Source organism: Lissotriton helveticus, chromosome 10 (genome assembly GCF_964261635.1).
Source record: "Lissotriton helveticus chromosome 10, aLisHel1.1, whole genome shotgun sequence".
Classification (NCBI taxonomy): Eukaryota; Metazoa; Chordata; class Amphibia; order Caudata; family Salamandridae; genus Lissotriton; species Lissotriton helveticus.
This window is the reverse complement of record NC_136071.1, coordinates 170,536,491-170,561,857: the sequence shown is the minus strand read 5'-3', so window position 1 is coordinate 170,561,857 and position 25,367 is coordinate 170,536,491. Positions and strand designations below refer to the sequence as shown.

The window sequence follows — 25,367 nt, the reverse complement described above, 5'->3', positions numbered from 1 at the left end:
GCAGGCCATATATTGAAAACATGCAAATGATCTCCTCTGCTTGGGTACGCTGCTTACGCACGACATTGTTTTACTTACCCCATTGTATGAATACATTCTCCCAGAAGATGATCATATGGTCTCTAGGATTTACAGTCAAATGTAAAATAATGCATATATATTACTCTTAACAGCAGTTGTGTTAAAATGTACACCATTTCCTTATCAGATTTAGGAAACAAATGTTTCATTTCGGATGCAGGATACAGTCTACAAGGCAGTCTTTGACACACAAAAGGTTATACGTAACAGAGGAGCGACAACGTTGTTTCAAGTTATCTAAATTCTTTATGAACCCTCCACTTAGATTATTTATGGCCTGCAAGTAGAGAGGAGATAGGAAAAGTCCAATGTTTGTGTGTACTATAATCCACAAGAACTGGTCACTAACACCTCCTAGATCATATTCCATCAGAGGAGTGTACAAACCATCATTTGATACGATGGAATTCAAAAGGTTTGTCATGTTTTCAGAGAAAATGTATTAACTAACTGAAAAATCCTGGGAACGGCCTTGAATGAAAACTGGGCAAAAACTAATTTCCCAACCTCCAAATAACACGAATTATATAGACAAAAAAAGCTGGAAATGGAAACACGTGACTTTTTTTTTTTAAACATTTGACACCATTCTGTAAGTCATCCCCAAGTAATCCATTCCCACCACGTTTATGTCTTACCTGCCAGCCTTTGTCTGCAGTTCTGTAATAGGGGTAATGCTTAGTTATGTGGGCATAGATGCCACTTAGTGTTAGCTGTCTATCCTGGGCAGAGGAAATGGCTTGGACTATCAGCTGCGCATACGAGTAGGGAGGTTTGGACTCATCCTATGGAGAGAGTAACAGACACGAGTCAGTGTTGTAGAAGAACAGGATTAAGAAAATCATCTAGCAATGCATTAGGTACGTGGCGTTTCAGAATCATGATTCCAGTGCTAAAACGAAGGACAGTCTCACTGTTGATTGCACGGAGATTACTTCTACCACGGTGTGAGAATCGTTCATTTTCTGTTCTGCATCCTCACTCACAGGTTGTATAGAAACCCATGAAAAAGAACTAATATAAAGTTTAAGCAAAAAAAGTCGCAATGAGTTACCCAGACAGCACTTTTGTATGCTCACCAGAATTCAGTGCACAAGCTAAAAATGAAAATGTTTTTACACTTTCTGGAGGTTATTTCCAACATTCTTTGAAAGACTAGATCTGGGATATTTCAGAGAAAATACAATTTAATATGTGTTTTTTTACCATAAAATTAATTTTTTACATCCAATAAAATACCCTAACAAACAGAAGAAAAATCCAATAGGACTGAGAATTCACCATCCGTTCTACCACTAGACCAACTATTTACATCCATCTATTCTTCTTTTCAACCTTAAAGTACATTTTACTTCTTGTTGCAGGAACAGGAGCAGCAAGACACCTGTAGTGCTTCATAAATTTAGGTCTGTACAATCGTCTCTCATTAACTAATAAGATCTTTAAACAGACTCGATTCAGACCAAGAAAATGTGTTTTGGAACTGAGAAACCTGAGCTCAAAGGGCACACAGTATGGCTTTCCTTATATCCCCAGGATAGCAATTTTGAGTTCCAAATGTACAAACCCGGCAAAAACTGCTAGAGATGTAGAAGACCTGGGGATGGTAATCAGCTATGAGTAACAGACCCTGGTAATGCTACTGACTTGTACATTTTTTCACCTCTTAAACCCCATCTCGCCTCAAGTGTCAGCCATTTGTAATAAGTTATGAACTAGAAACGCCAACGCTACTTACCAGCAAAAATCGGTTTGCTGCTTGTGTAGTAGAGTAACATGCTTACACAGTGTCGCCATCTAGTGCGAGGTGTGGAATACTGCACTTTGTTTTTCGTCAGACGTTTTAGGATTCTCCATACATAGAATAGTCTGTGATCATGTTCCCTGAAACCCACACTGCACAGCATCACATTCCACTTTAGATTAAGTACATATTTCCCCAATTCGAATAGGCGTCTATGAGTGAAAATTGACTAAAGAAATTCTGTATCTGAAATTTCTAAAGTCACTTTGGAGATTCACATTTGGATTTGCAATTACCCAATTCTTGATAACTCCTGAAGCTGTCCTCTTGCTACCTGCATCAAAATGTATTTCCCCTTCCTTGTCAGGGAAATATGTGCTGCATCCTGACCACTAATACAACGAGCCTTGTGGTGCTGCTTTATATTGTCACCAGTTACAGGGTGACTAATCTTGCCTTGACGGGAGCCTTGAAAATCTATGATGTTGATTTTAAATCTGTGTAGCACTAACTAGGAGATACAGATTCGTTTAGTATTTCTTGCGAGAGTATCAATAATAATAATTCACATTTGTAAAGCACAAACAATCACCCACAAGGATCTCCAGGCGCTGGGGGCCGTCGGGAAGACTAAGCAAGCTATTGCCCATAGTCACATGGTGCTGGGCTAATCTGCCGCTGGCGATCGTACCGCGATCCCCAGATTCCAGCGTCAGTCGCCCTGGCTGCGGTGCCACACTTCTCCCCTCAATGAGATAGCCACACTTACCTTTATCGCAACCCAGTTGTGGAAAGCAGCCCTCTGAATGAACACTTGCTAAGATGGTTCATCTGGTGGTCCAGCTGTGATGGAGTAAACAACCAAACGGTCATCTTCAAAGCAATGTATTTCATAGGTTTTCACGCATCATTCTGTTCTTCCTACTCTACAGTGTTCACCTTCTTTACCTTGTGAGTTTGTCTGTTGCGAAGTTGAAGTCAAAGGAAACCGTGGCAGGTGGATCAGCGGATACTGTTTATTTCTTCAGTGTAGGATATGTTTTAAGCTAAAAAGAAACGGCTTCCTTGAAAGTGGATTTTACATTCTTTTGTCGCTGATCCTGCAGTGTGGGAGTCTGTGGATGTCCATCTGGCCATTATGGTACAATGTGGCTTGTCACCAAATTAATGTTCACCTTCCCTTGATTGACATTTGGTCTAGAAAGCTCTGTTGTGGTGGTTCTGCATGCATCTTTCTCCTCCTCTACAATAAACAACTTGTGGTAATGGAACATCCATTCAACTCTAGGCTCATTTTGGGGTCAAGCCTCATTGTTAAAGATGATTGTCTCTGTGGAATCTAAGCTCTATTTGAGGCTTATACGCCCTTGAATTTCTAATCTCTTTTCAAAGCCGATCCTCACAGTGAGATTGGTCTAATCTTAAACTGAGTTTATGGTTCTGGTGTATGTGCGGAGGGGGAAGGTCGCAATTGTACGGTATGAATTCTCTAGTATGTGGTTCCTTCAGTGCTGAGAAATGATTCACCACATAAATTAGCATGGTTTGCTTTCTCTTCATAAATGCTCCTCTACCACTCCAGCGTATTTCTCGAACTAGTCTTCAAAAGACCATTTGGGTGAGCCCGAGTCCCATTAGGCCATCATGGCATAAAGTGCCCAGTTGCTTTCACTCCAGAATGAAATAGTAGTTTTACATAAAAAGATGCTTTAATCTTATCTTTCGAGAACCTAGGACAAGGGAGACCCTACTCACACGGAACCAGGGTAGTTAAATGATTAAAGAAAACAATGGCTCCTGTGGAATAATATCAAAGTGATATTGAAATACTAATGCACAATGGCAATGAAGAGGGTTAGAGTGATGTCAAAAGGAAAAAAGACCTCATACACCTTACTTTTTATATTTCACAATGAAGTTTATATAGTTCTTGAAAGAAATCACGATATGTAGAAGGAAATAATATCGCAGTAGTGCATAGAGTCCCCAGTGTGAAAAAAGAAACCTAAAATATTGGTGACATATTTGTGACATATGTACAAGGTTTCCAATTAATCACAGAGTAGACCATTTGTAAGTATACAAAATGTACACCGAGTTTCTTATACAATGATAAGCGCTGGTTTAATGGTTCGCTTCTGTTATCTGCCGATGACGTTTCGACCCTTTGTGCAATGTAGGGACTCTTCAGGACCTAGAAAAGTAGGGACAGCTGAAGGGTGGTTTGCACAGCCGTGTAGATGTGTGGCACAAGTGAGTATAGGAAAGAGACACAGAAGAAGAAGATACTCACAAGGGTCCCAACCGGGAGCCCATGTGAGGGTAGAGTTGGGCTGGCAGCCTGTGGTGTAGCACGATGTGAGGATTTCACGTGTTGAAACCTGATTCTAACAGCAAGACAGTGCGTGCGTTCCTGGTACGATCTCCAGTTGCTATGAACGAAGTGCACACAGGAGGGGCGGCCGCTCTGTCCTGTGGGTTACAGATAATTTCCTACGTATAAGGCTGGATTAGCATTACTTGTTAAAAACAGATGGATGAATGCCGGAGATGCAGTCACTCCATGTTGGGGGTTAGAAGGTGGAGCAGAGGATGAGAACCTCCGTCTTGTCTGAGTTCAGTTTCAGGCAACTTCATCTATTCAGCGACGGCCTTCATTCCTTCGTAGAAGTTGGTTTTGGCGGTGGCTGGGTCCTTGGTGAGGGAGGATCAGCTGGGTGTCGTCGGCGTAAGACTATGTTGAGGGCGTGCGATCGGACGATATTGGCGAGCGGTGTCATGTAGACGTTGAAAGGGGTTAGGCCGAGGGATGATCCTTGGGGTACGCCGCAGGTGATCTCGTTGGCTTTGGATCGGAATGGAGGGAGGCGGACTCTCTGGGTTCTGTCGGTGAGGAAGGAGGTGATCCAGTCCAGGGCTTTGTCACGGATTCCTGCGTTGTGGAGGCATGTGCGTAGGGTGTGGTGGCAGACGGTGTTGAAGGTGGCCGAGAGGTCTAGGAGGATGAGGGCTGCGGTTTCGCCGTTGTCCAGCAGGGTCCTGATGTCGTCGGTGGCGGCGATGAGGGCGGTTTCGTTGCGGTCGTTGCTGTGGAATCCGGATTGGGACGAGTCCAGGGTGTTGTTCTCTTCGAGGAAGCGGGTCAGTTGTCTGTTGACGATCTTCTTGATGACTTTCTTCGAGAGCAGGGAGATGGGCCGGAAGTTCTTGAGGTCCTTTGGGTTGGCTTGGGCTTCTTGAGTAGGGCATTGATCTCGGCGTGCTTCCAACTCGCCGGGAAGGTGGCAGTCTCGAAGGAGCTGTTGAAGATCTTCCGGAGTTGGGGTGCGATGATGGAGCTTGCTTTGTTGAAGATGTGGTGGGGGCAGGGGTCCGACGGTGAGCCGGAGTGGATGGTGTTCATGGTTTTGATGGTGTCGTTGTCGTGGTTCCAGGAGAGCAGGAGGCGGGTGTGACTGGGGGACGGTGAGTAAGGTGTCGACGACTGTTGGGGGGTGGGGGGGTCTGAGTGTTGAAGCTGTTGTGGAAGTCTATGATCTTGGGGTGGAAGAAGGTGGATAGAGAGTCGCAGAGGTCTTGTGACGGCAGGATGTCGTTGGAGTTAGCGAGTTCCTTCACGATGTTGAAGAGCTCTTTGCTGTTGTGTCGGTTGTTGTTGATGCGTTCCTTGAAGGAGGTCCTTTTGGCAGTTCGAATGAGTTGGGGGTGCATGCGGCTGGCGTTCTTGAGGGCTGCAAGGATGTCTGTTCTTGGCACCATTTCTTCTCAAGTCTGCTTGGATGCCTGGAGGTCAGTGGTGAACCAGATGGCCCTTCTGTCGGTGCGCCTGTGAGGGTTTCTTGATCGGGGCAAGAGTGTTGGCGCAGTCATCGATCCATTGCCTGAGGTTGTGTGCTGCTGTGTCTGTGTGGTCGGTTGGTGGGTCTCGGGCGAGGGTGGTGATTAGCTGGTCTTTGGTAATCACTTCACAGAGCACCATTTGGTATGCTATTTGTATAATAAAATTAAACCTACAGGGTGACTTGTTGCTTTATGATCAATTCACTCAGAGAATTTGAACCATGGACTGTGGATGTGGAGGCGAAATTGAAGTATTCTGCAATTTGTGCGGTGGCAAAAAGGTCAACCCCGGTGACCCACCAGCGACAGGAGTGGAACTTGTGGGTGGAGTTCCAGTTTGTGGGTTTGTGGCTGCAGCTTGCTGAGCAGGCATGCAAAGTCGTCGTCAACTCTCGGCAGGTACTTAACCAGAAATATCTAGTGGTGAATCAACCAATGCCAAATACTCTGCACAAGTGTGGACAACTGCGGTTAGTGTGCACCATCCTGCTTTTGGCAACAGTACAAGGCATTTGTGTTCTTCTTTATGAGGAATACTTTGTGATGCATCTCTTGACGAAAGGCCTTGAGATATAGCTGGATGTCCACGAGCTCAAGTTAACTGATGTGGAGACTTCACTTTATGGTGACCACATGTCCTGAACAGTTAGGTGTTGAAGATGCGTTCCCCACCTTGAGAGTGCGGTGAGCTAGGTGATTTTACCAGTGGAACGGAGTGTGTTGCTATTCCGCCACTGCAGAGACCGATGGGTGTTGACCCTTATCAGCACTAGATCTACTAAGTGACCCTTCACCTGTGACCATTGTGCTGATAAGCTCTGCTAGAGCTGAAGTGCATTCTGGCATGGGAGACTTTGGCTACGTATAAGGTCATTATCCCCAGGAGGCGCATAACTGTTCTGTCTGAGTTGATGATCTTGCTGAAAAAGAGGCAGTAATTGCTGGAATGTTTGCAGCAGCTGGTGAATGCCAGAGAGTGTACTGAGAACAGCTCGCAAGAAGGGCAGGATGAGAAGGGGCTCGAGGTGGTACTTGGTAGTATTTATTGTGAATACCAATCTGTGCAGGAGGATATGGCGGTTTGGGTGTGAGTGAGACACTCTTGTTTGCTAGCACTCTTGATCAGCCAATCGTTGGGGAGGGAATATGAGTGCCCCACGCTTCTGAGATGGGTGCCTATCACAGCTAGACTTTTGGTGAATACTCTCTGGGCTGTGGTGAGACAGAACGAAAATACTTTGAACTGGTAATGTTGACCACTTCCCACGAAATGTAGATAATGGCGATGAGAGGGAAGGATGGGTGTGGAAGTAGGAGTCCTTCAGATCGAATGTGGTCATGAAGTCACCTTGTTGCAGCATGGGGACATTTCGCAGAGTGACCATGTGGAAATGAACAGAGAGGATGTACTTGTTGAGAGGCCTGAGGTCCAGAATGGGTCTTATGGATGCGAGGTATTTGCATGAGGTGGAGTGATGCTGAGCGCAGTTGCTTGGTGTGTTAGTGGAAGTGGAGATGGTGGTTGAGTTAGGCTGGTCCGACGTTGGGTGAGCAGTTTGAATTGACATCACATCTGGAATTGTTGCCAGTGTAGTTCTTTCAGGTGGGGCGTGATGTAATTGTTGCAGAGTATATTGAGGATAAGTCTGGCAGAGGTGGCATTCTGGTTCGTCTGGGGACCTTTAAGATGGTAGGGCTCAGCGATGATCCTTGAAAGAATAGGCAGATGAGGTTTGTGGGTTTACAGGTGTATGGCGGGAGCATGATTGCTGGGTCCTATTGGAGACAAAAGGAGACCAGCCAACTCTGGGAAAGCCCATTGATTCCAGAGTTGCGGAGTGTTGGGATGAGTGTGCTGTGGGGGACTGTGTCGATGGCTATGGAGAGGTTAAGTGGTATGAGCGCTGCAGTTTTCCTTTTTATCTATGATGAGCCGGATGTTGTCTGTTGCTACAATGAGAGAGGTTTCTGTGCTGTGGGTGCTGAGGATTTCCAGACTGCGATGTCCAGTAGGTGGTGGGGTTCAAGATGGATGGAGAGTGGTTTGTTTGTTGAAAGCTTTCTCCACGACTTTGGATGGGAAAGGAAGGAGTGAGGTGGGTCTATAGTTGCCGAGTTCTTTTGGGTCTGCCGTGGTTTTTTCAGGAGAGGTGTGATTTCTGCGTGTTTCTAGTTGTTGCGGAAGGTGCTACTTTGGAGGGAGGTGTAAAAGATGGTGGTGAGGTGGGAACTGAACAGAGTTCCTACTAGGTTGAAGATATGGTGGGGCAAAGGTCAACAGGGGCCCCGGAGTAAATTATCATCATTTTGGCAGTGTCTTCTGATATGAGGGGTTTACAGTTTGAGTTGGTCCAATTTGGCAGTGGTGGGCAGTTGGTTGAGGAATTCTTGTGTCTTGTGTTGGGAGTTGAAGTTGCAGTAGGTGTTGTGGATTTTGTTGTGGAAGAACTTGGAGGGGTTGTCGCACAGGTGATGGAGATGGTGGCTGCTGTGGAGAATTCTTTGACTATGTTAAAAAGCTCTTTGCAGTTGTAGGACGTTTTTTCCAGTTCGAGATTTAGGTCTGTTGTCCTTGCCTTGCCTAGTTCAGTGTGGTACTTCCGGAGGACAGACTTGTGTTTCTTGCAATGGTGTAATGACTGGTTCTTCATTTTTTATACTCCAGCTGATTAAAGAGTTGTTTGAGGTTTCTGATTTCTTTGGTGTTCCAGCTGTCTGGGTGTTGGTTCTGGAGCGTGGCATTCTTCTGTGGGGCTAAGAGGTCTGCGCTGGTAGTGATCCAACTGTTTGATGTCACCTGTGGAACGCAGATGAGGGTTGGTTGGTGGGCAGTGATGGTGTTGGTCCAGTCTGTGTTCTTTATCTTGTTTCAGCTACATCTGGTGTTGTAGGTAGTGATTGCGGGGCATGATGTTTGGTAGGATTGAGGGGAGCTCAAAGCCATGCTCTACGATGAACAGAACTCACTGATCGGAGGTTATCTCTTCTCAGGAAGTAACAACCCCAGAAGTTTCCACATGAACGGTGTTGTGAGATCTGGGTTTTGCCAGGTATGGAGGCTAAGGAAGTAACTGCCTGGAGGAGGCAGTTCCTTTGCCTAGGCATCCTTCGCCCCTAACCCCAGTGTTGTTCCCTCTTGAGATTTTGATGGTAGTTGGCCTGCTGTTTCCTTTGACTGGTGGCGGGAGTGTCTTGGGAGGTGGTCTTACAGCCAGCTGAACTGTAGACTGTGAAAGAACCCTTTTGAAATAGATATCTAGAGAGTTCACTTAGCCTTGGCTGTGTCCTTTTTTAATTTTCTCCAGGATCTGGTTCACCAGTAGATTGAAGAGGTGTTCGCCATTGAACAGCAGGTTAAGCAGGTGCTGTTGCCCTTTGGTTTATATCCAGAGATGGGTAGCCAGGCATGACGCCTGACCAGGATACAGATGATGATCCCACTGGCTGTGGACTTTGCCAAGTCTAATGCACACTGGATAGTGGCATTAGATCGGATTTTCCTCTCGGTTACCAGTTCTTGCCCATGCTGCCTATATTTCTCAGGGAGGTGTTTAAGGAGAATCTTCATTTTCATCCCAATGTGTCGTGTTGTATTGGTAGAATAGACCAAATGATTTGGTAATCTTTCAACGTGTGACTGCTTGCACTGCAGCTCGCTTTTTACTCTCCTGATTAGGAGGCAGAGCATCCCCTTGCATGTGCTGTGTGGACAACTAAGAGGTCCGGAGGTGCGTGGCCATGGATGTAGGTTATGTCACTGGCTAAGGGTTTATGTTTTATATTGACCCTAGGTGTGACCTCCTTTGACTGGGCAAGATGTCAGAGGAGGTCTTGAACATGCCCTTAAGCATAGGGATGAACTGAATTGTTTGTTGGGTATTGGTTAGCGTTTCGACAAGGAATTATTCGTCTTCCTGGAAAATGTGTATATCAGCTTTGTGATATATGGCTGTCTTCTGAATGTATAATGGTATGAAGTAGTGTAATTAGTGGGGTAAGGCTTTTGTGGGTACAGATCAGTGTCTTTAATACCCGAGTGATCAATCTTATAGCTGTCCCATGGGTTATCCCTAGGCCCAAGGACTTAGGGTGTGTCATAGGGATTGGCAGAGTGAAGTGGCCCGTCTTTCCTGCAAGAAGTGTGGTGAAGCCTCCGGTGGTGTAAGAGGTGGTAAACGAGGAGAAGGCTGAGCGAAGAGAGGGCTAATGTCTCTTTCCTTGAGCCTCTTATGTTTTGGAAGTGGAGGATACGCCAGAGCAATCTGCCCCTCAAAAGTCAATTTCTTCTTATGCGTGAGAGTCTTGTGTGGCTTTGGTTGCAGCAGCTTTGTGGAGATCTTACCTATCTGCTGGTGCAGGCATTTAACTCAGTCTGCAGTTGAGGGTTGGGTGATCAGAATCCTTGGAGCTGGTCAATAGCATTTTTGGAGTTGAATGCAATCTTCGATGTTGAAAGACTCTTTGATGTTGAGGCTAATCTTGGGTTTATGTGCCCATGTGGGCTTTATTGCTGATCTGGGCTTCTGCACCAACATTGGCTTTGTTAACTGTGTTAAGAGCTCTTTTGGCTTCAAAGGGTCCTGCGGTTTGTGCATTTCTTTGCGGTCAAAAGAGGGAGCGTTTTCATCTCTGAAGACTTTGGTCAGAGCCAACCATGGCCCGTAGGCAGTGGTGACCCGGGAGGCTGCTGTTTAGGCTCTGGGCTCGATGTGTGACCCACTCTGGGGCAGTGCTCTGCTACTAAACATGGGTTTAGTGTGGTGACAACAATACTGGCAATGTCCTCTTCCGTGATTGCAAAGCACTGGTACCCTGCTATTTTTCTCTGCTTAAAGACTCAGTAGGAGTTCCCCTCTGAACTATACTGGAGCAGCTGGGCTTCTGAAGAAGCAACCTCTTTCACTTCAAAGCCATTCTCCCCAAATATGTAAGGGATGTCAGTGGACTCCTGTCGCAGTCTCCAAAAGGCCCACCTCCACCCGCGTTGATACCAAATAATTTTCTGCAACTGGACGGTGAGACACGTAGCGAATTGTAGTTTAGTTCCTATATTACCAATAGGCTCTGCGCATTGGAATAATATATCCTATAGATATGACGTAAGACTTAGGTCAGTAGGTCTCTATTGAATATACTAAACTTAATAGTGAGTGCCAGCTAGCTCAGAGGTCACTAGAAACTTTCTTGAATACACAAGGGATTCGTTTCTGACAACTGCATAAACAGGACAAATTTGTTTCCCTAGGACTGGAATAACTATCTTTAGAGTCGTGGAAACAATAGATAAGTATTTCACTCAGTCAATCGTGCATGCTTCGTTTCTACAGAGTTGCAGAGAAAAATAGAGAGACAGGCGTTTCAATAAAAGGATTCATTGAACAGTCTTCTTCCTCATGCAAGAGAGGTGAACTGCTACAATCGTTAGGCAGAATGCAAAGTATAATGCGTACAGCGTAAACAGTAATATGAAATAATTCTGTAAGAGCACTGTAATGTTTCTAAGCCATATAAAAATACATACATAAATAACACAGGCTAAAATACTCAACTGGTGCTTCTAAAATACGCCTTCCCCAATGTATCTAATCCAAGTCTAGTATGTGGGAAGAAGTAAGTATAGTCTTTAGCATAGGTTTAGTTTTGCCAAGAATCTGCCCAATGTTTCTCTAGGTTCTAATCAGCTCCATACCTCAGAATGAAGGAGGTCTGGTATCTCTTTCTCAGGACTCGATTTCCCACCACCCCGCAAGGGGAGTCAGAAACACTATAGCTGCAATCTCGGCAGAGGAGGGACAGCTTCCTGATCAATGCGTCAGCTGGAGAGTCGGCTTCCTTCAGCACTTGTTGCAGCGAGCTGCGTCAGGCAAGTAGGTTGTCGAACTGCAGCAAACCACACCGTGCTTTGCCATAGCAAGTGAAGGTATATTTATACCTTGAAGGTGTTTAGGAATGCCATGTTTGACGTAAAGTCGGGCATATGAACGTCATGAATGAACCCCTAAGGAATAGATGTTCATTGTAAACTTAACTGAGTTCTTTGAGAAATCAATATTCAAGCAAGGGGAAGTCCCTAACGGCTTAAGCTGGTTTTCCAAGAAATCGTTGTGACGTTTGGTGAACGGATGGAAGTAGCCATGCCTGTATTTGGGTAGCATGGGCTATGCCTAAATATGGGCTTGATTTCTATGCCTATATAAGGGCAACGTGAATTGTATCTATATAAGGGCATGAATTGGGAAAATTAATTTGGAATCTAAAACGCCATACAATGTGGTGTCATGCTTGGGGGAGTGGCAGAGGTTGCAGAGTTTATGACGGTCTGTCCAGGGAAACGTGGGATGGCAATGGTGGCAGTACTGGAGGGCGCCTTTTCCATCACTGTCCCTGCATTCTCATCGATGGAACAAGATTGGGGGAGTGTGGCAGAATGCCACCGAAGTGGCAGAGACCCTGGCGTTGAATAGTTGAGAGGGTCAGCGGTATACACGGAGTTCAGATGAAAAACTATCAGTGATTCATCAGAGTCTTTCTGTAAGAATGGGAGTCAAGCAATCAAGTGCAACTGGCTGTAAAGCGCAATTAGGCACCAAACAAGGAGCCCAATCGGAAATTATCCATACCAGATGGCAAAAAATATCTAACAGTGGAGTCATTACCCATAGTCCGTGCCAATTAAGGGAGGGGGGGACTATAACTTGGGACTTAAAAGACTTATTTCAAGAAAAATATTTTGCAAACATCCAAGCTCAACACTAGATGCTAGGAGTCCTCACATAGAGCATGGGTATCTAAAGCCAAACATGCCACGAACACAACTTATACAGTACATTTCAAAAGTATTAAACAAAAGTGACCAGGAACACAACAATCTGGAATATATTATGCCCTTAGGTACTGCTTCTACTGCAGTTTTTAGCTCTTTCGTTGCTACTCAAGAGACCTGAGGGGGTACTCCCTTTTATATTTTCTTCTCATGTGCTTTTGAATCTTTGGAGTACAGTGTTTTCAATTACAAGCCTTATTTGGTAACTTTGGACGTTCGCTTCTTTTTCCAGCTTCATTCCTCGTTTCAGTGTACTTTTCCTGTGACAGGTACTTGCCTGGCACTTCAAGGGCTATGTGGACCCTCATTTGTTGCAGGATGACTAGCACAAGCATCTGGCAATACAATAGTACTATTCCTTGGTCTAATTTGCTTTTCGCCACAACAAAATGCCTTATTTTCATCTGTATTCATTGAGGTAAGGGGAAAAGCATACCTCATTTATGAGGAAATGTGCAAGAGCAGGTAACTGAATAAATACGGATTCATGCCTGCTGGCCATAGGTACCACCATTTAAGAGCTGGTACTAAAGGCTGTCTCCGAAACCTTCAACTCACTGGACAACAGCCGAGGACCCTAGCTGTATCCCTTTTGCGGACACACCTTTTAAAGAGGGAAAAGGACAAGAAGAATAACAGAGCCCTTTAAGATTCAGGGAACCCTTCTAGGCAAGAATTGTGCACATTGAAGGCTTGGAAAGGCTTACATCGACATTGCCGGCAATAACAGAATCCCAGGCAAGTGAATATCTGTGGATGCTGGACAGTGTTGCTCACTTGGGACCGAAATTACAAAGTCCCACATGAAATTAAAAGGGTTAGGGAAGACAGTTGATTAAAGGAGGAGTTGTAACGTAATGTGATATAGGTAGGAGAACATGCAGTAGACGCAAGCTTAAACAAGGCAACGGGGACTTGTGGTCTTCCCCAATTAACAAGCTAACTTTTGTTTTCTGCAGTGTGTTTCTTGTGATATCTAATTTTTGGTTTTCTTTCTGGAAGGGAAAGACTAAAGGCTTATTACAATTGTTTTTGTTTATATTACTTTTTGGGAGCTTGTTTCATTAGAAGCCATCACTTTGTTGAATCCTTGTGGAATTAGCAACCCAAAGTCGGTTTGCTGGCAATGTAGATTGCAAGCTTAGTTTGCGGCTTATGAGGGTAAATTGACAGAGAAGGCTTAGATTTGTCCACAGGATAGTAAACCCAAACCTTAAAGCAAATACACAATAGTCTCAGATGAAGTCCACGTTCATTTTCTCACTATTTTTGTTTCACAACTCATTCATTTTCATTCGCAGTGGACATCTTGAGGTAGTCACAAGGTCTGCATGGGAGATTGGGGACTATTCTTGTACAAGAGAATTGGGGCAAGAATATTTAAGCTACGGGAAGATCACCATTACCAGTGTAGAAATCCCTAACCTCTGAAAGACATTCCTCTCCCACCACTTTTGAGTACTGCTCATTTTCAGATGCTGTCCTGGAAAAGAACTGGATAACAAAAAAGGGCCAGAGGTACAGGGGTGCTGTAGGGAATGCACCTGATCTGCAAAGGTCATGGATGCAGTAGCAAGTTGGCAACGTGCACTGGTCGAAACAACAGATGGACAAGAGAGGAAAGAAACAGGTATCTAAGGATCAAGACAGCAACCATGTGTCGCTGTGCCAAGGCAGTGCAGTAATGCCCCCAGGGCATGCAACACCCTGTGGCAAAGGGTAACACCCAACATCCAAGGGCTAAGCATAACACCCAACACACAAGTTTGGCACTGGACACCCAACAGTCAACCCCTTAGGGCAGCATGCACACCCAAGAGCAGAGGACTGGTGCAACATCTAATGGCAGCACGCAAAAGTGGGTGTTGGAGTGCAAGATCTTTGGTAGGTACACATCAACCATGCATCACCAAAGGGTCAAGGAGGGAACACATTACCTAAACGAGAATAAAAGCATAAAAGAGGGGAAGCAACACTTAAGGGCTGAAGGTGGCCTACCAATCCCAAGGTTGACCAGCGGCACGCAGTCCCCAATGGTGCCAGGTGACACGTCGGACCATAGGATCCAAGGTTGGCAGGTGTCATGCACAAGCCAAGAGCAGCAGGTGGAATGCAGGACGTAAGGGTAGCTGGGGAGGGGCACAAAGGACCCAAAGGTGACCGGTGGCATGCATGATACAAAGGTGACAGGTGGCATGAAAGACCCAAGTCAACATGTGGCATGCAAATCCAAAGACCGGCATGTGGCACACTGGACCCAAGGGCCGAAAGTGGCCCACCACATGCAACCATGGAATGCAACCCCAAAGAGCGAGGTGCTACTCCTAGACAACAAGGGTAGCGTGCCACCCAGGGGGGCCAAGGGTAGCTTTCAACTCTAAGGGGAATGAGTTACCCTGGGGGGGGGGATGAGTTACCCTGTGGGGGTGAGGCGCAACCCTGAAAAGAGCCAGGATAGTGGCAAGCAACCACCTCAAGGGCAGCATGCAACCTCACTAAAGGCACACAAGCCACCCCCATGGCAGCATGCAATCCTTCCAAGGGAGGCATGGAACCCCCTCAAGGACTGATGGTGGTGAGAACTCCCCCCCCCCCCCCCCCCACAGGTCGGATGCCCCCTCTCCGCCCCCCTGGGTGGTAGGAAAACCTCCAAGGGTCGAGCACAAAACCCTTGGGCTAAGAGTTGAGCAAGAACAGCAGCCAACAGGGAAGGATGTTAAAAATGTCACCCTTTGGAGGCCTGAGGAGTGTTACATGGGGAGTTAAAGTATTAGTCAGACCCTCCAGGATTTCCCAATTTGCTAAATAATCGTGAAAACGGCACATTTGTATAAAAAGGCTGTGCTTTTTACAAAAGTGTCCACAGTGGCGGCTAATTTTATTGGATGCTTAACTTACATGCGGAAGACGAGCTCTGTTCTGGGACTGTGAGAACGAAATGGGCCACACTCTTGAGTCTCTCAATGAAGTGAGTCAGTTTTATTGACCCTCTTTTCTATCTCTTGCGGGTTTGACTGCTGCGTTGTAGTTCGGGCCTTCATCTTATTTTTAACTCCTGCTATTCTAGTCAGAAATAAATATTTCCAAGTATCGTAATAATCAGCACTAACATTTTAGTCTTTTTTTTCTTAGTTTATCAAGGACTGAAGTATACTTCACAGCAAAATTGCTTTTATTCTTCAAAAGGTACTCTTTCTGGAAGTGCAAAAACCGCCATGAACCCAGCGAATTACATTAGCCAGTACTCCTGGCCATACACACAAGCAAAGTCAAGATATATCCTGAAAGCAATAAATGGCTTACAAACAAACAGAATACAATGCTCAATTGAGTCACTTTGTTGTATTTTAGGATTCGTTTTAGCATACTTGTAAACACTTTGTGCTACTTACAAAACAACATTACCTGGAGTTACCACACTTTTTTTTTTTTTAACAAGCATTACACAAACATTTGAGAGACAGAAATGTACTACACTTTCGCTACACAAATATTCCAAGTAGCCATCATAAATATTCAGAACTGTAAAGTTAAAAATAAATGTTCCCTTTGGAAAAGACCTGTCAGACAATTCACTCCAGGAACGCGTCGACTCCCTGTTTATTTTTGGTGTTAAATTTGGATAAGTCAATAGTTAGTTATAGACAGGGAACTTAGGCCCATGCTTTGTGCTGTCTGTGCAAATATCCAAATTAACATTTGTAAGACAAAGTTGATTGTATTTATGTATTCTTCTTTTCAGATTTATATATTCTGCTCTTTAAATATAGCAATATTGTGCTCAGAATGTATGTAGTTTTAATGATTTTATTAATTATCTTTCTGGAATAAAATCTGTACAGTTTTATATTGATTAAAAAAATTTTTATAATTTTTTTCATAAGTGCTTTAATTTATTCTGAACAAATTGAAAAGAAAGGTCTGTTTGAGGTATGAATGTTATTGTACGTCTGGTGTGCATTGTCTGACATAGGTATTATACAAAGGGAACATTTATTTTTAACTTTACAGTCCTGGGTGCTCTATCCCTGTGGATTTGAGAGACCCCTCTCCTTGATTTCAAGGTTCTGATTTCTGCTTTTGGCTGGAGAGTACAGTTGATATAGACAGTTATTTAACGGCTAGAAAATAAAAAATTGAATTAGGGATTCACAGAGGACCAATTTAACAAGATCATTGGTACATCCTCTAAAACTGGTAGTAAAATCATGGTAGTCACAGGTAATAACGACAAATGGGGGAAAGCACTTAACTTGAAGAAAACACTAGTTTGTACCGAATTACATGCAGAATTTCTTATTTAATATGTAAAATCGGGGGTAATCCCAATAGGACTACAAGTCCGTAACGAACCTGGGTTATTTGTAGAGAATAAAAGATTTTTAGAAACTATGGACCTATGTAGCAAAAAGGTGCAGTAAAGATTGGATTCTACTAATTATAGAAACTGCACAGGAAATGGTGATTATAGAAAAACAGGAAATTGAAGAATTAGAACAGACCCTAAAAGAAATGTCCGCTCTGAAGATGCTAACAAACGTTTAGATGAACTTAACCAGGAAGTCAGCGGATACAGAGAGTACCTGATAAATAAAAAGACGATTGAATGCAAGAAAGATATTAATAAGTTTAAGTTGGAACTGGTCAACCCCTACACTACCAAAGATTATTTACAACAACCCAGAGACCAAAGAGGGGAGAGAACATATGAACAGAGATCCTTGTACTCAAAGGGAGGAAGAAATGGAGTTACTTTCTCTGAAACCTCGGGGTCAAGCAGTGATGATGATGGACCCTCAAGCAGTGAACAGTGTGGACCTGTTCAAAATGGTGCCTACAATGGTTTTTTAGAACAGCGCCAAAGACAAGGTATGAGATCCAACCAAAATCCAAACCAGAATCAGGGTAGGGGCCAATACCAAAGGAGTCAACCTCAAGAATATCTCAAAATGAGAAACATTAGAAAAAGGGTTTACATTCACTACTACGGCTAATGTCAACAAATTCACGTTAGAAAAGGATTTGAAAGCGTTTTTCCGCAAAGTTAGACTCAATAGATTCTTTGAGAACAAGGAGTACACTGGGCCAGAAAATCTCTCCGGCTTAAAGGATAAACCTACCTTTACGCCAGATATTACTCAGGTAAGTAAAAATGTAGAAATATTTGAACGTGTTGTAGTAAGAAAAATTATTAGAGTGGCACATCCAGATGTGAATAACATGTCTACAGATCATAGGATAGCCATGACTGCACTAAAACAAGCATTTACAATGCAATGGTCTCGGCAGCATTAAAGGTAGAGCTATTGGCATTGCTCATTTTTTTTAAAAATCATAAATGGCATTGTCATTTACATTGGCAATAGCTTCATCACGTGCATATGCAAGACCTATTGCATTAGCACCAACACACACAGTAAGTAGTAGAGTGAGAAGTCGATAGTGAGTAGGAGAGAGGTATTAGTAAAGAGTATTAGAGAGCGCAACAGAGCTGTGTGAATAATAACAGCTGTGAGCCCGTGCCTGAGGTGCATCATCTGAGCTATGTGAATAATAACAGCTGTGAGCACCTGCCTGAGGTGCATTATCAGAGCTGTGTGAATAACTGCGTCAGCCCCGTGCCCGAGGTGCATCATCAGAGCTGTGTGAATAACTGTGTGAGCTCAGTGCCAGAGGTGCATCATCAGAGCTGTGTGCATAACTGCGTCAGCCCCGTCCCCGAGGTGCATCATCAGAGCTGTGCGAATAACTGCATCAGCCCTGTGCCCGAGGTCCATCATTAGAGCTGTGTGAATACCTGCGCCAGCCCCGTGCCCGAGGTGCATCATCAGAGCTGTGTGAATAACTGTGTGAGCTCAGTGCCAGAGGTGCATCATCAGAGCTGTGTGCATAACTGCGTCAGCCCCGTCCCCGAGGTGCATCATCAGAGCTGTGCGAATAACTGCATCAGCCCTGTGCCCGAGGTCCATCATTAGAGCTGTGTGAATACCTGCGTCAGCCCCGTGCCCGAGGTGCATCATCAGAGCTGTGTGAATAACTGCGTCAGCCCCGTGCCCGAGGTGCATCAGAGCTGTGTGAATAACGGCGTCAGCCCCGTGCCCGAGGTGCATCAGAGCTGTGTGAATAACTGTGTCAGCCCCGTGCCCGAGGTGCATCATCAGAGCTGTGTGAATAACTGTGTCAGCCCGTGCCTGAGGTGCATCATCAGAGCTGTGTAAATAACTGCGTCAGACCCGCGCCCGAGGTGCATCATCAGAGCTGTGTGAATAACTACGTCAGCCCTGTGCCCGAGGTGCATCATCAGAGCTGTGTGAATAACTGCGTCAGCCCCGTGCCTGATGTGTATCATCAGAGCTGTGTGAATAACTGCGTCAGCCCCGTGCCCGAGGTGCATCATCAGAGCTGTGTCAATAACTGCGTCAGCCCCGTGCCTGAGCTGCATCATCAGAGCTGTGTGAATAACTGCATCAGCCCCGTGCCCGGGGTGCATCATCAGAGCTGTGTGAATAACTGTGTCAGCCCCGTGCCCGAGGTGCATCATCAGACCTGTGTGAATAACTGCATCAGCCCCGTGCCCGGGGTGCATCATCAAAGCTGTGTGAATAACTGCGTCAGCCCTGTGCCCGAGGTGCATCATCAGAGCTGTGTGAATAACTATGTCAGCCCTGTGCCCGAGGTGCATCATCAGAGCTGTGTGAATAACTGCGTCAGCCCCGTGCCTGAGGTGCATCATTAGAGCTGTGTGAATAACTGCGTCAGCCCCGTGCCCGAGGTGCATCATCAGAGCTGTGTGAATAACTGCGTCAGCACCGTGCCTGAGGTGCATCATCAGAGCTGTGTGAATAACTGCGTCAGCCCCGTGCCTGAGGTGCATCATCAGAGCTGTGTGAATAACTGCGTCAGCCCCGTGCCCGAGGTGCATCATTAGAGCTGTGTGAATAACTGCATCAGCCCCGTGCCCGAGGTGCATCATCAGAGCTGTGCGAATAACTGAGTCAGCCCTGCCTCAGCCCTGTGCCCGAGGTGCATCATCAGAGCTGTGTGAATAACTGCTTCAGCCCCGTGCCTGAGGTGCATCATCAGAGCTGTGTGAATAACTGCATCAGCCCCGTGCCCGAGGTGCATCATTAGAGCTGTGTGAATTAATGAGTTAGCCCCGTGCCCGAGGTGCATCATCAGAGCTGTGTGAATAACTGCATCAGCCCCGTGCCCCGGGTGCATCATCAGAGCTGTGTGAATAACTGCGTCAGCCCTGTGCCCGAGGTGCATCATCAGAGCTGTGTGAATAACTACGTCAGCCCTGTGCCCGAGGTGCATCATCTGAGCTGTGTGAATAACTGCGTCAGCCCCGTGCCTGAGGTGCATCATCAGAGCTGTGTGCATAACTGCGTCAGCCCCGTACCCGAGGTGCATCATCAAAGCTGTGTGAATAACTGCGTCAGCCCCATGCCTGAGGTGCATCAGAGCTGTGTGAATAACTGCGTCAGCCCCGTGCCTGAGGTGCATCATCAGAGCTGTGTGAATAACTGTGTCAGCCCCGTGCCCGAGGTGCATCATTAGAGCTGTGTGAATAACGGCGTCAGCCCCGTGCCCGAGGTGCATCAGAGCTGTGTGAATAACTGCGTCAGCCCCGTGCCCGAGGTGCATCATCAGAGCTGTGTGAATAACTGTGTCAGCCCGTGCCTGAGGTGCATCATCAGAGCTGTGTAAATAACTGCGTCAGACCCGCGCCCGAGGTGCATCATCAGAGCTGTGTGAATAACTACGTCAGCCCTGTGCCCGAGGTGCATCATCAGAGCTGTGTGAATAACTGCGTCAGCCCCGTGCCTGATGTGTATCATCAGAGCTGTGTGAATAACTGCGTCAGCCCCGTGCCCGAGGTGCATCATCAGAGCTGTGTCAATAACTGCGTCAGCCCCGTGCCTGAGCTGCATCATCAGAGCTGTGTGAATAACTGCGTCAGCCTAGTGCCCGAGGTGCATCAGAGCTGTGTGAATAACTGCGCCAGCCCCGTGCCTGAGGTGCATCATCAGAGCTGTGTGAATAACTGCGTCAGCCCCGTGCCTGAGGTGCATCATCAGAGCAGTGTGAATAACTGCGTCAGCCCCGTGCCCGAGGTGCATCATTAGAGCTGTGTGAATAACTGCGCCAGCCCCGTGCCCAAGGTGCATCATCAGAGCTGTGTGAATAACTGCGTCAGCCCCGTGCCCGAAGGGCATCATCAGAGCTGTGTGAATAACTGGGTCAGACCCGCGCCCGAGGTGCATCATCAGAGCTGTGTGAATAACTGCGCCAGCCCCGCGCCCGAGGTGCATCATCAGAGCTGTGTGAATAACTGCGTCAGCCCCGTGCCCGAGGTGCATCATCAGAGCTGTGTGAATAACTGTCAGCCCCGTGCCGAGCTCGACTGCCGATACTTACATCCATAAACTTAACTCTCTGTGCACCTACCCACACCAAAATATTAACCAACAGTGAAGTCCTGCACTCACACCACACAAAACAGCAATGCTTATTTTGAATTTCGCGCTTCTTCTGCGTTGATGGTAATTTCTATAAATTACTATTTAATTCTTGTTTTCTACTCCCAGTTTGATAGACCACCATCAATCACGTCGCTTTCATTTTTTTTTACAATATAGGAAGGCAACAGATAGCACAAAGAATTAGGAATACTGTTCCAAATAATTGGTGCACTGAAGACAAAGATTGTGACAAGGTTGTTTCACATTTGAAGGAAATTGGTTGGATAGGCAGCAAATTAGACGTGGGCAGGTGACAGTAGCCACCAGAGACTTTCAGCTTTTTAACGAGATAGCTCGTAGACGCTGTGTATAATACTTTGTGGGTGATGCACACTAACTTAAACTGAGTTTCAGCTTCAAAGCAAAGCTTTTGTAGCAATATGTTCACTAGTATAATGTGATCAAAGTTTCTTGCTTCCACAGTCAAATCGAGTGGCACCATTCAGCACTGCTCTGAGAGGGGTAAGATGGGCTCTCAATAGTCTTGTGAGTACTGAGTTGTAGTAATCAAGCTTGGATGAAACAAAGGATTGAACAAAGGATTTCAGATCCTCCTCCAGAATAAATTGTCTGTTAGTCCAGAGCGGTTCAGACCCGGTGGTCTGGGGACTCAAGAAGGTCCGCAAAGCTTACTCAAGGGGTCCCCAACTGCTTAGAAAATTAAATATTAACAGATTAAAGTGTAGATAAATAAAGCAGAAAAATCTATCGTTGAACATTTACAAATTTTCTATAAACGTGAAGGAATTTGAAATTGAAGGGTAAAAATTAAGGTTGTATCCTCAGACAGATTCGTGGGAGCAGTGCAAGTGCATCAAATAGAATACAGTATATACGATGAGTGGCCTAAAATTGAATTTAGAAAAGTGCCAAACTTTCTAATGACATTCATTTTGTTTATAGATTTGTTTGTGTACTAGATAAAATATTTAATGATTTATGTATTTGTTTGATGAATGCTTGTTTCAGTATTTTTTGTGAATTGTTTTGTGTTTCAGATCAACAAAAATGTTTATGCTGGGTTCTCAGGCCTCTAGTAATGACCGAGTGGGGGTCCTCGGATTCCAATAATGAATCAATTGGGGGCCCCTGGGTTCTAGTAATGATTAAGTGGTGTTCCACAGAACTCCAAAGGTAAAGACCCACTGTCCTACAGTGATCTGAGTTGGAAGTAAGAAGTCTTGCACATAGTAGGGATTGGTTGGATCTTCAGCATGTTGTGGAGTATGACTCCCAACAAATTGGCATAGTCAATGATGGTAGGGTGACATATGAGAAAACCTGAAAATATTCAAGCATAACCATTGAAGGTTATACTGTAATGTTGGCAACCAATGTACAGCCAACTGACTTAATTCAGTAGGGTGAACTGAATTTTTTACCTGCTGGCTGCACAATTGCAATAAGTGTATTGACTGAAGGAGAAATTCTACTAGTAGTAGTACTCAGCAGCAGAGAAATAAATCCACCAAGTTATTGTACGACTACCGAAACCTCAAACCGTGTTTCTCTAGTATTAACCACCTTAGCTCACTTAAGTTGTACCATGAGACTTGCTGGATAACAATTATCACCAAAAAGTGCTTTAACCCCCTACGAGATCCAATAATGTAGCCTGTCTGACTGATAAAGTAAGCAATAACAGCAGTTTTATTGTGCAACTGGAGGTCGGTTGAAAAACATGTTTGGTCGGCCTTATTACATGTTCTTAGGTGTAAATAGGGCAGTATTTCGTGTGAACACATTTACTAGCATATAATTAAAGTGGCTTTGAGCAGTTGTACTCAAAGTCAAAAATGTTTGAGCATGTTAAAGCAGACACAAATTAGTGTGGTACAGGGCAATGTCCCACTATATCACAACACCACCACAATTTTACAGTAACACAACACTGCCTTAGCCCAAGAATCATACAAGACTAGAGCACACACAGCAAAAGCACACACCCCAACAAACCAGAAAATGCAACAGGACACAACAAAGTCTCAAAACTAGACAACATAAAAGCATAAAATAGCAAAATATATAAAAACAAACCAACACGTTCATATAAACGTCACAACAGAAAATAACAATAAAAATACAAGAAACCAGTACCCGGGCATGACACCACAGAAAAACAGCATACCAAATAATTACCAGGACTTTAAGTGGGCCGGGTCCTGCCAGTGCTGAGCACCGTCAGTTCTAAAGAGGAGGTACTAAATGGGTCCCTATCGGGCTCTCCATTTTTGCCCTCACCCTTGGTGAAAAAATAAATCTCAACTCTGCAGCAGTAACTTCAAAGAGACTCGTTAAAGTTCTTTCATAGTCTCATCATTTCAGAACTGAAGAATGTTCAGTGTTATATACAACAAAGCTATAGATGTTGCTTATTTATCTCATGCAACTAACAATCATTGACAAAGCCAATAGTCCTGGCTTGTTGTAGGTGTAATGTAACTTATATTATATATCTGGATACATTGACAGGAGCAGCAAAATGTCAGTCAGACAGCACACTATATTAAACACAGATTTTCAGATTACGTGTATTAAGCCACACCCTTAATTACATCGGCCACGTCGCTTTGAGAGACACTCCCCCCCCATTTTTTTTCATCCCACTTAAAGCTCCGATTATTGCAGATGCAAACACACATCGCCAATACAACAAAATACAAATACAAACGCCACCGCAAAACATAACACACCAACAATCCTACGAAATATAAAAGCCAACACAAACATTAACAGTGTTAGCATGTAACTTCGGTGCCTTTTTTAAGCGTTCGATCGTGTTCTTAGTGGAATGTGTTATTTTGTCGCAATAGTGCTGTTTTGTGGTTTTATTATCTATTTTATAGCGATGAGCTTTCTATTTTGAGCATGCGTACTTCTGCACCCAGGATGTTCAGACACGCATTCTGTATCTTTCTCGACTTTGCCCCAAACAAAGCAGACGCAATACCCTTTCACTTGCTCACTATAAACTGTCATACCCAGTGTTCAAGTAGGAGGAACTAGGCAGGACTCGTTCTATCAATTTGAGAATTCAGTTCTGGGCTGGTTAAAATGTTATTCTATAATTTTGTTTAGCCATGTATACTCCCCTCCCACTCACCTGCACGTTCTATGGTTAACTTTAGCCATTGAAGAACAAGTTACTTACCTTCGGTAACGATATATCTGTAAGAAACAGTAGTTAGTATTAGATTCCTTACCTTAGAATATCCCCAGGCGTCAGTCTGGATCCGGAAACTTTTGCGTAGCAGTACCCCTGCGCGTCGGTAGGCGTCGTCTGCAGGCGTCTCCTGCGGCTCCGCGTCCGTCGTCGGCATCGTGCGCCGTGATGACGTCGCTGGAGGATATAGACGCCGCCTCCGCGCGCTGTCGTCAGTTCTTTGTACATAGCTTTTCCGCACCAGAACACGCAGAGCCATGTGAGAACCAACACTGGTGCCATTTGAAACTAGGGCCCTGAAAGGGATGTCCTTAACCCTAGGTATCAGTTCGCAGAACGGGGAGGATGGACGGGGCGGTAAGGAATCTAATACTAACTACTGTTTCTTACAGATATATCGTTACCGAAGGTAAGTAACTTGTTCATCTGAAAGAAACAGGTTAGTATTAGATTCCTTACCTTAGAATAGATACCCCAGCAATACCAACCCCGGTGGTGGGTCTGCGAACCGATACAATCCTACACCAGGAAGTCCTGGAGGACCGAACGGCCAAAGAAGCCATCCCTCCGGACTTGACTGTCCAGGCAGTAGTGCCTCGCAAAAGTGTGCAGCGAGGCCCACGTAGCCGCCTGGCAAATGTCCTGCAAAGGGACTCCCCGGCCCAGGGCAGTAGTAGCCGCCGTGGCCCGAGTGGAATGGGCCCGCAGCCCAACAGGAGGCTCCTTCCGAGCCAAAGAGTAGCACGCTTTGATGCACAGAACGACCCACCGAGAGATGGTCCGTTTATGTACCGCCCGTCCCTTCTTAGCGCCCACGTAACCAACAAAGAGTTGGTCATCCACCCGGAACTGGCGTGTGCGATCCATATAAAATGAAAGCGCGCGTTTTGGGTCCAGACGATGGAGCCGCTCCTCATCCTTTGAAGGATGCGGAGGCGGGAAGAAGGAGGGGAGGGTGATGGACTGCCCGATGTGAAAAGCAGAGACAACTTTGGGCAGGAAAGAAGGTCTAGTTCTCAAAACCACCTTGTCTGGATGAACGGACAGGAAGGGAGGTTTGACAGAAAGAGCCTGGAGCTCACTCACTCTCCTGGCAGAGGTGATGGCAACCAGGAAGGCCGTCTTTAAAGTCAGGAGACGGAGAGGACAGGAATGAAGTGGCTCAAAGGGAGCACACATCAAGAAGGTCAG

At 45.4% G+C, this 25,367-nt stretch overlaps 1 protein-coding gene across 1 annotated transcript in view; it reads right to left on the bottom strand.

Annotated features, from left to right (window-relative positions):
* FOXK1 (forkhead box K1) overlaps positions 1-25,367 on the bottom strand; it is a 459,662-nt gene that overhangs the window by 122,675 nt on the left and 311,620 nt on the right. Inside the window, exon 4 of the mRNA XM_078665011.1 lies at positions 720-866. Within this exon, the coding sequence (XP_078521137.1) occupies positions 720-866 (147 nt within the window). The remainder of the gene's footprint in view (positions 1-719; positions 867-25,367) is intronic.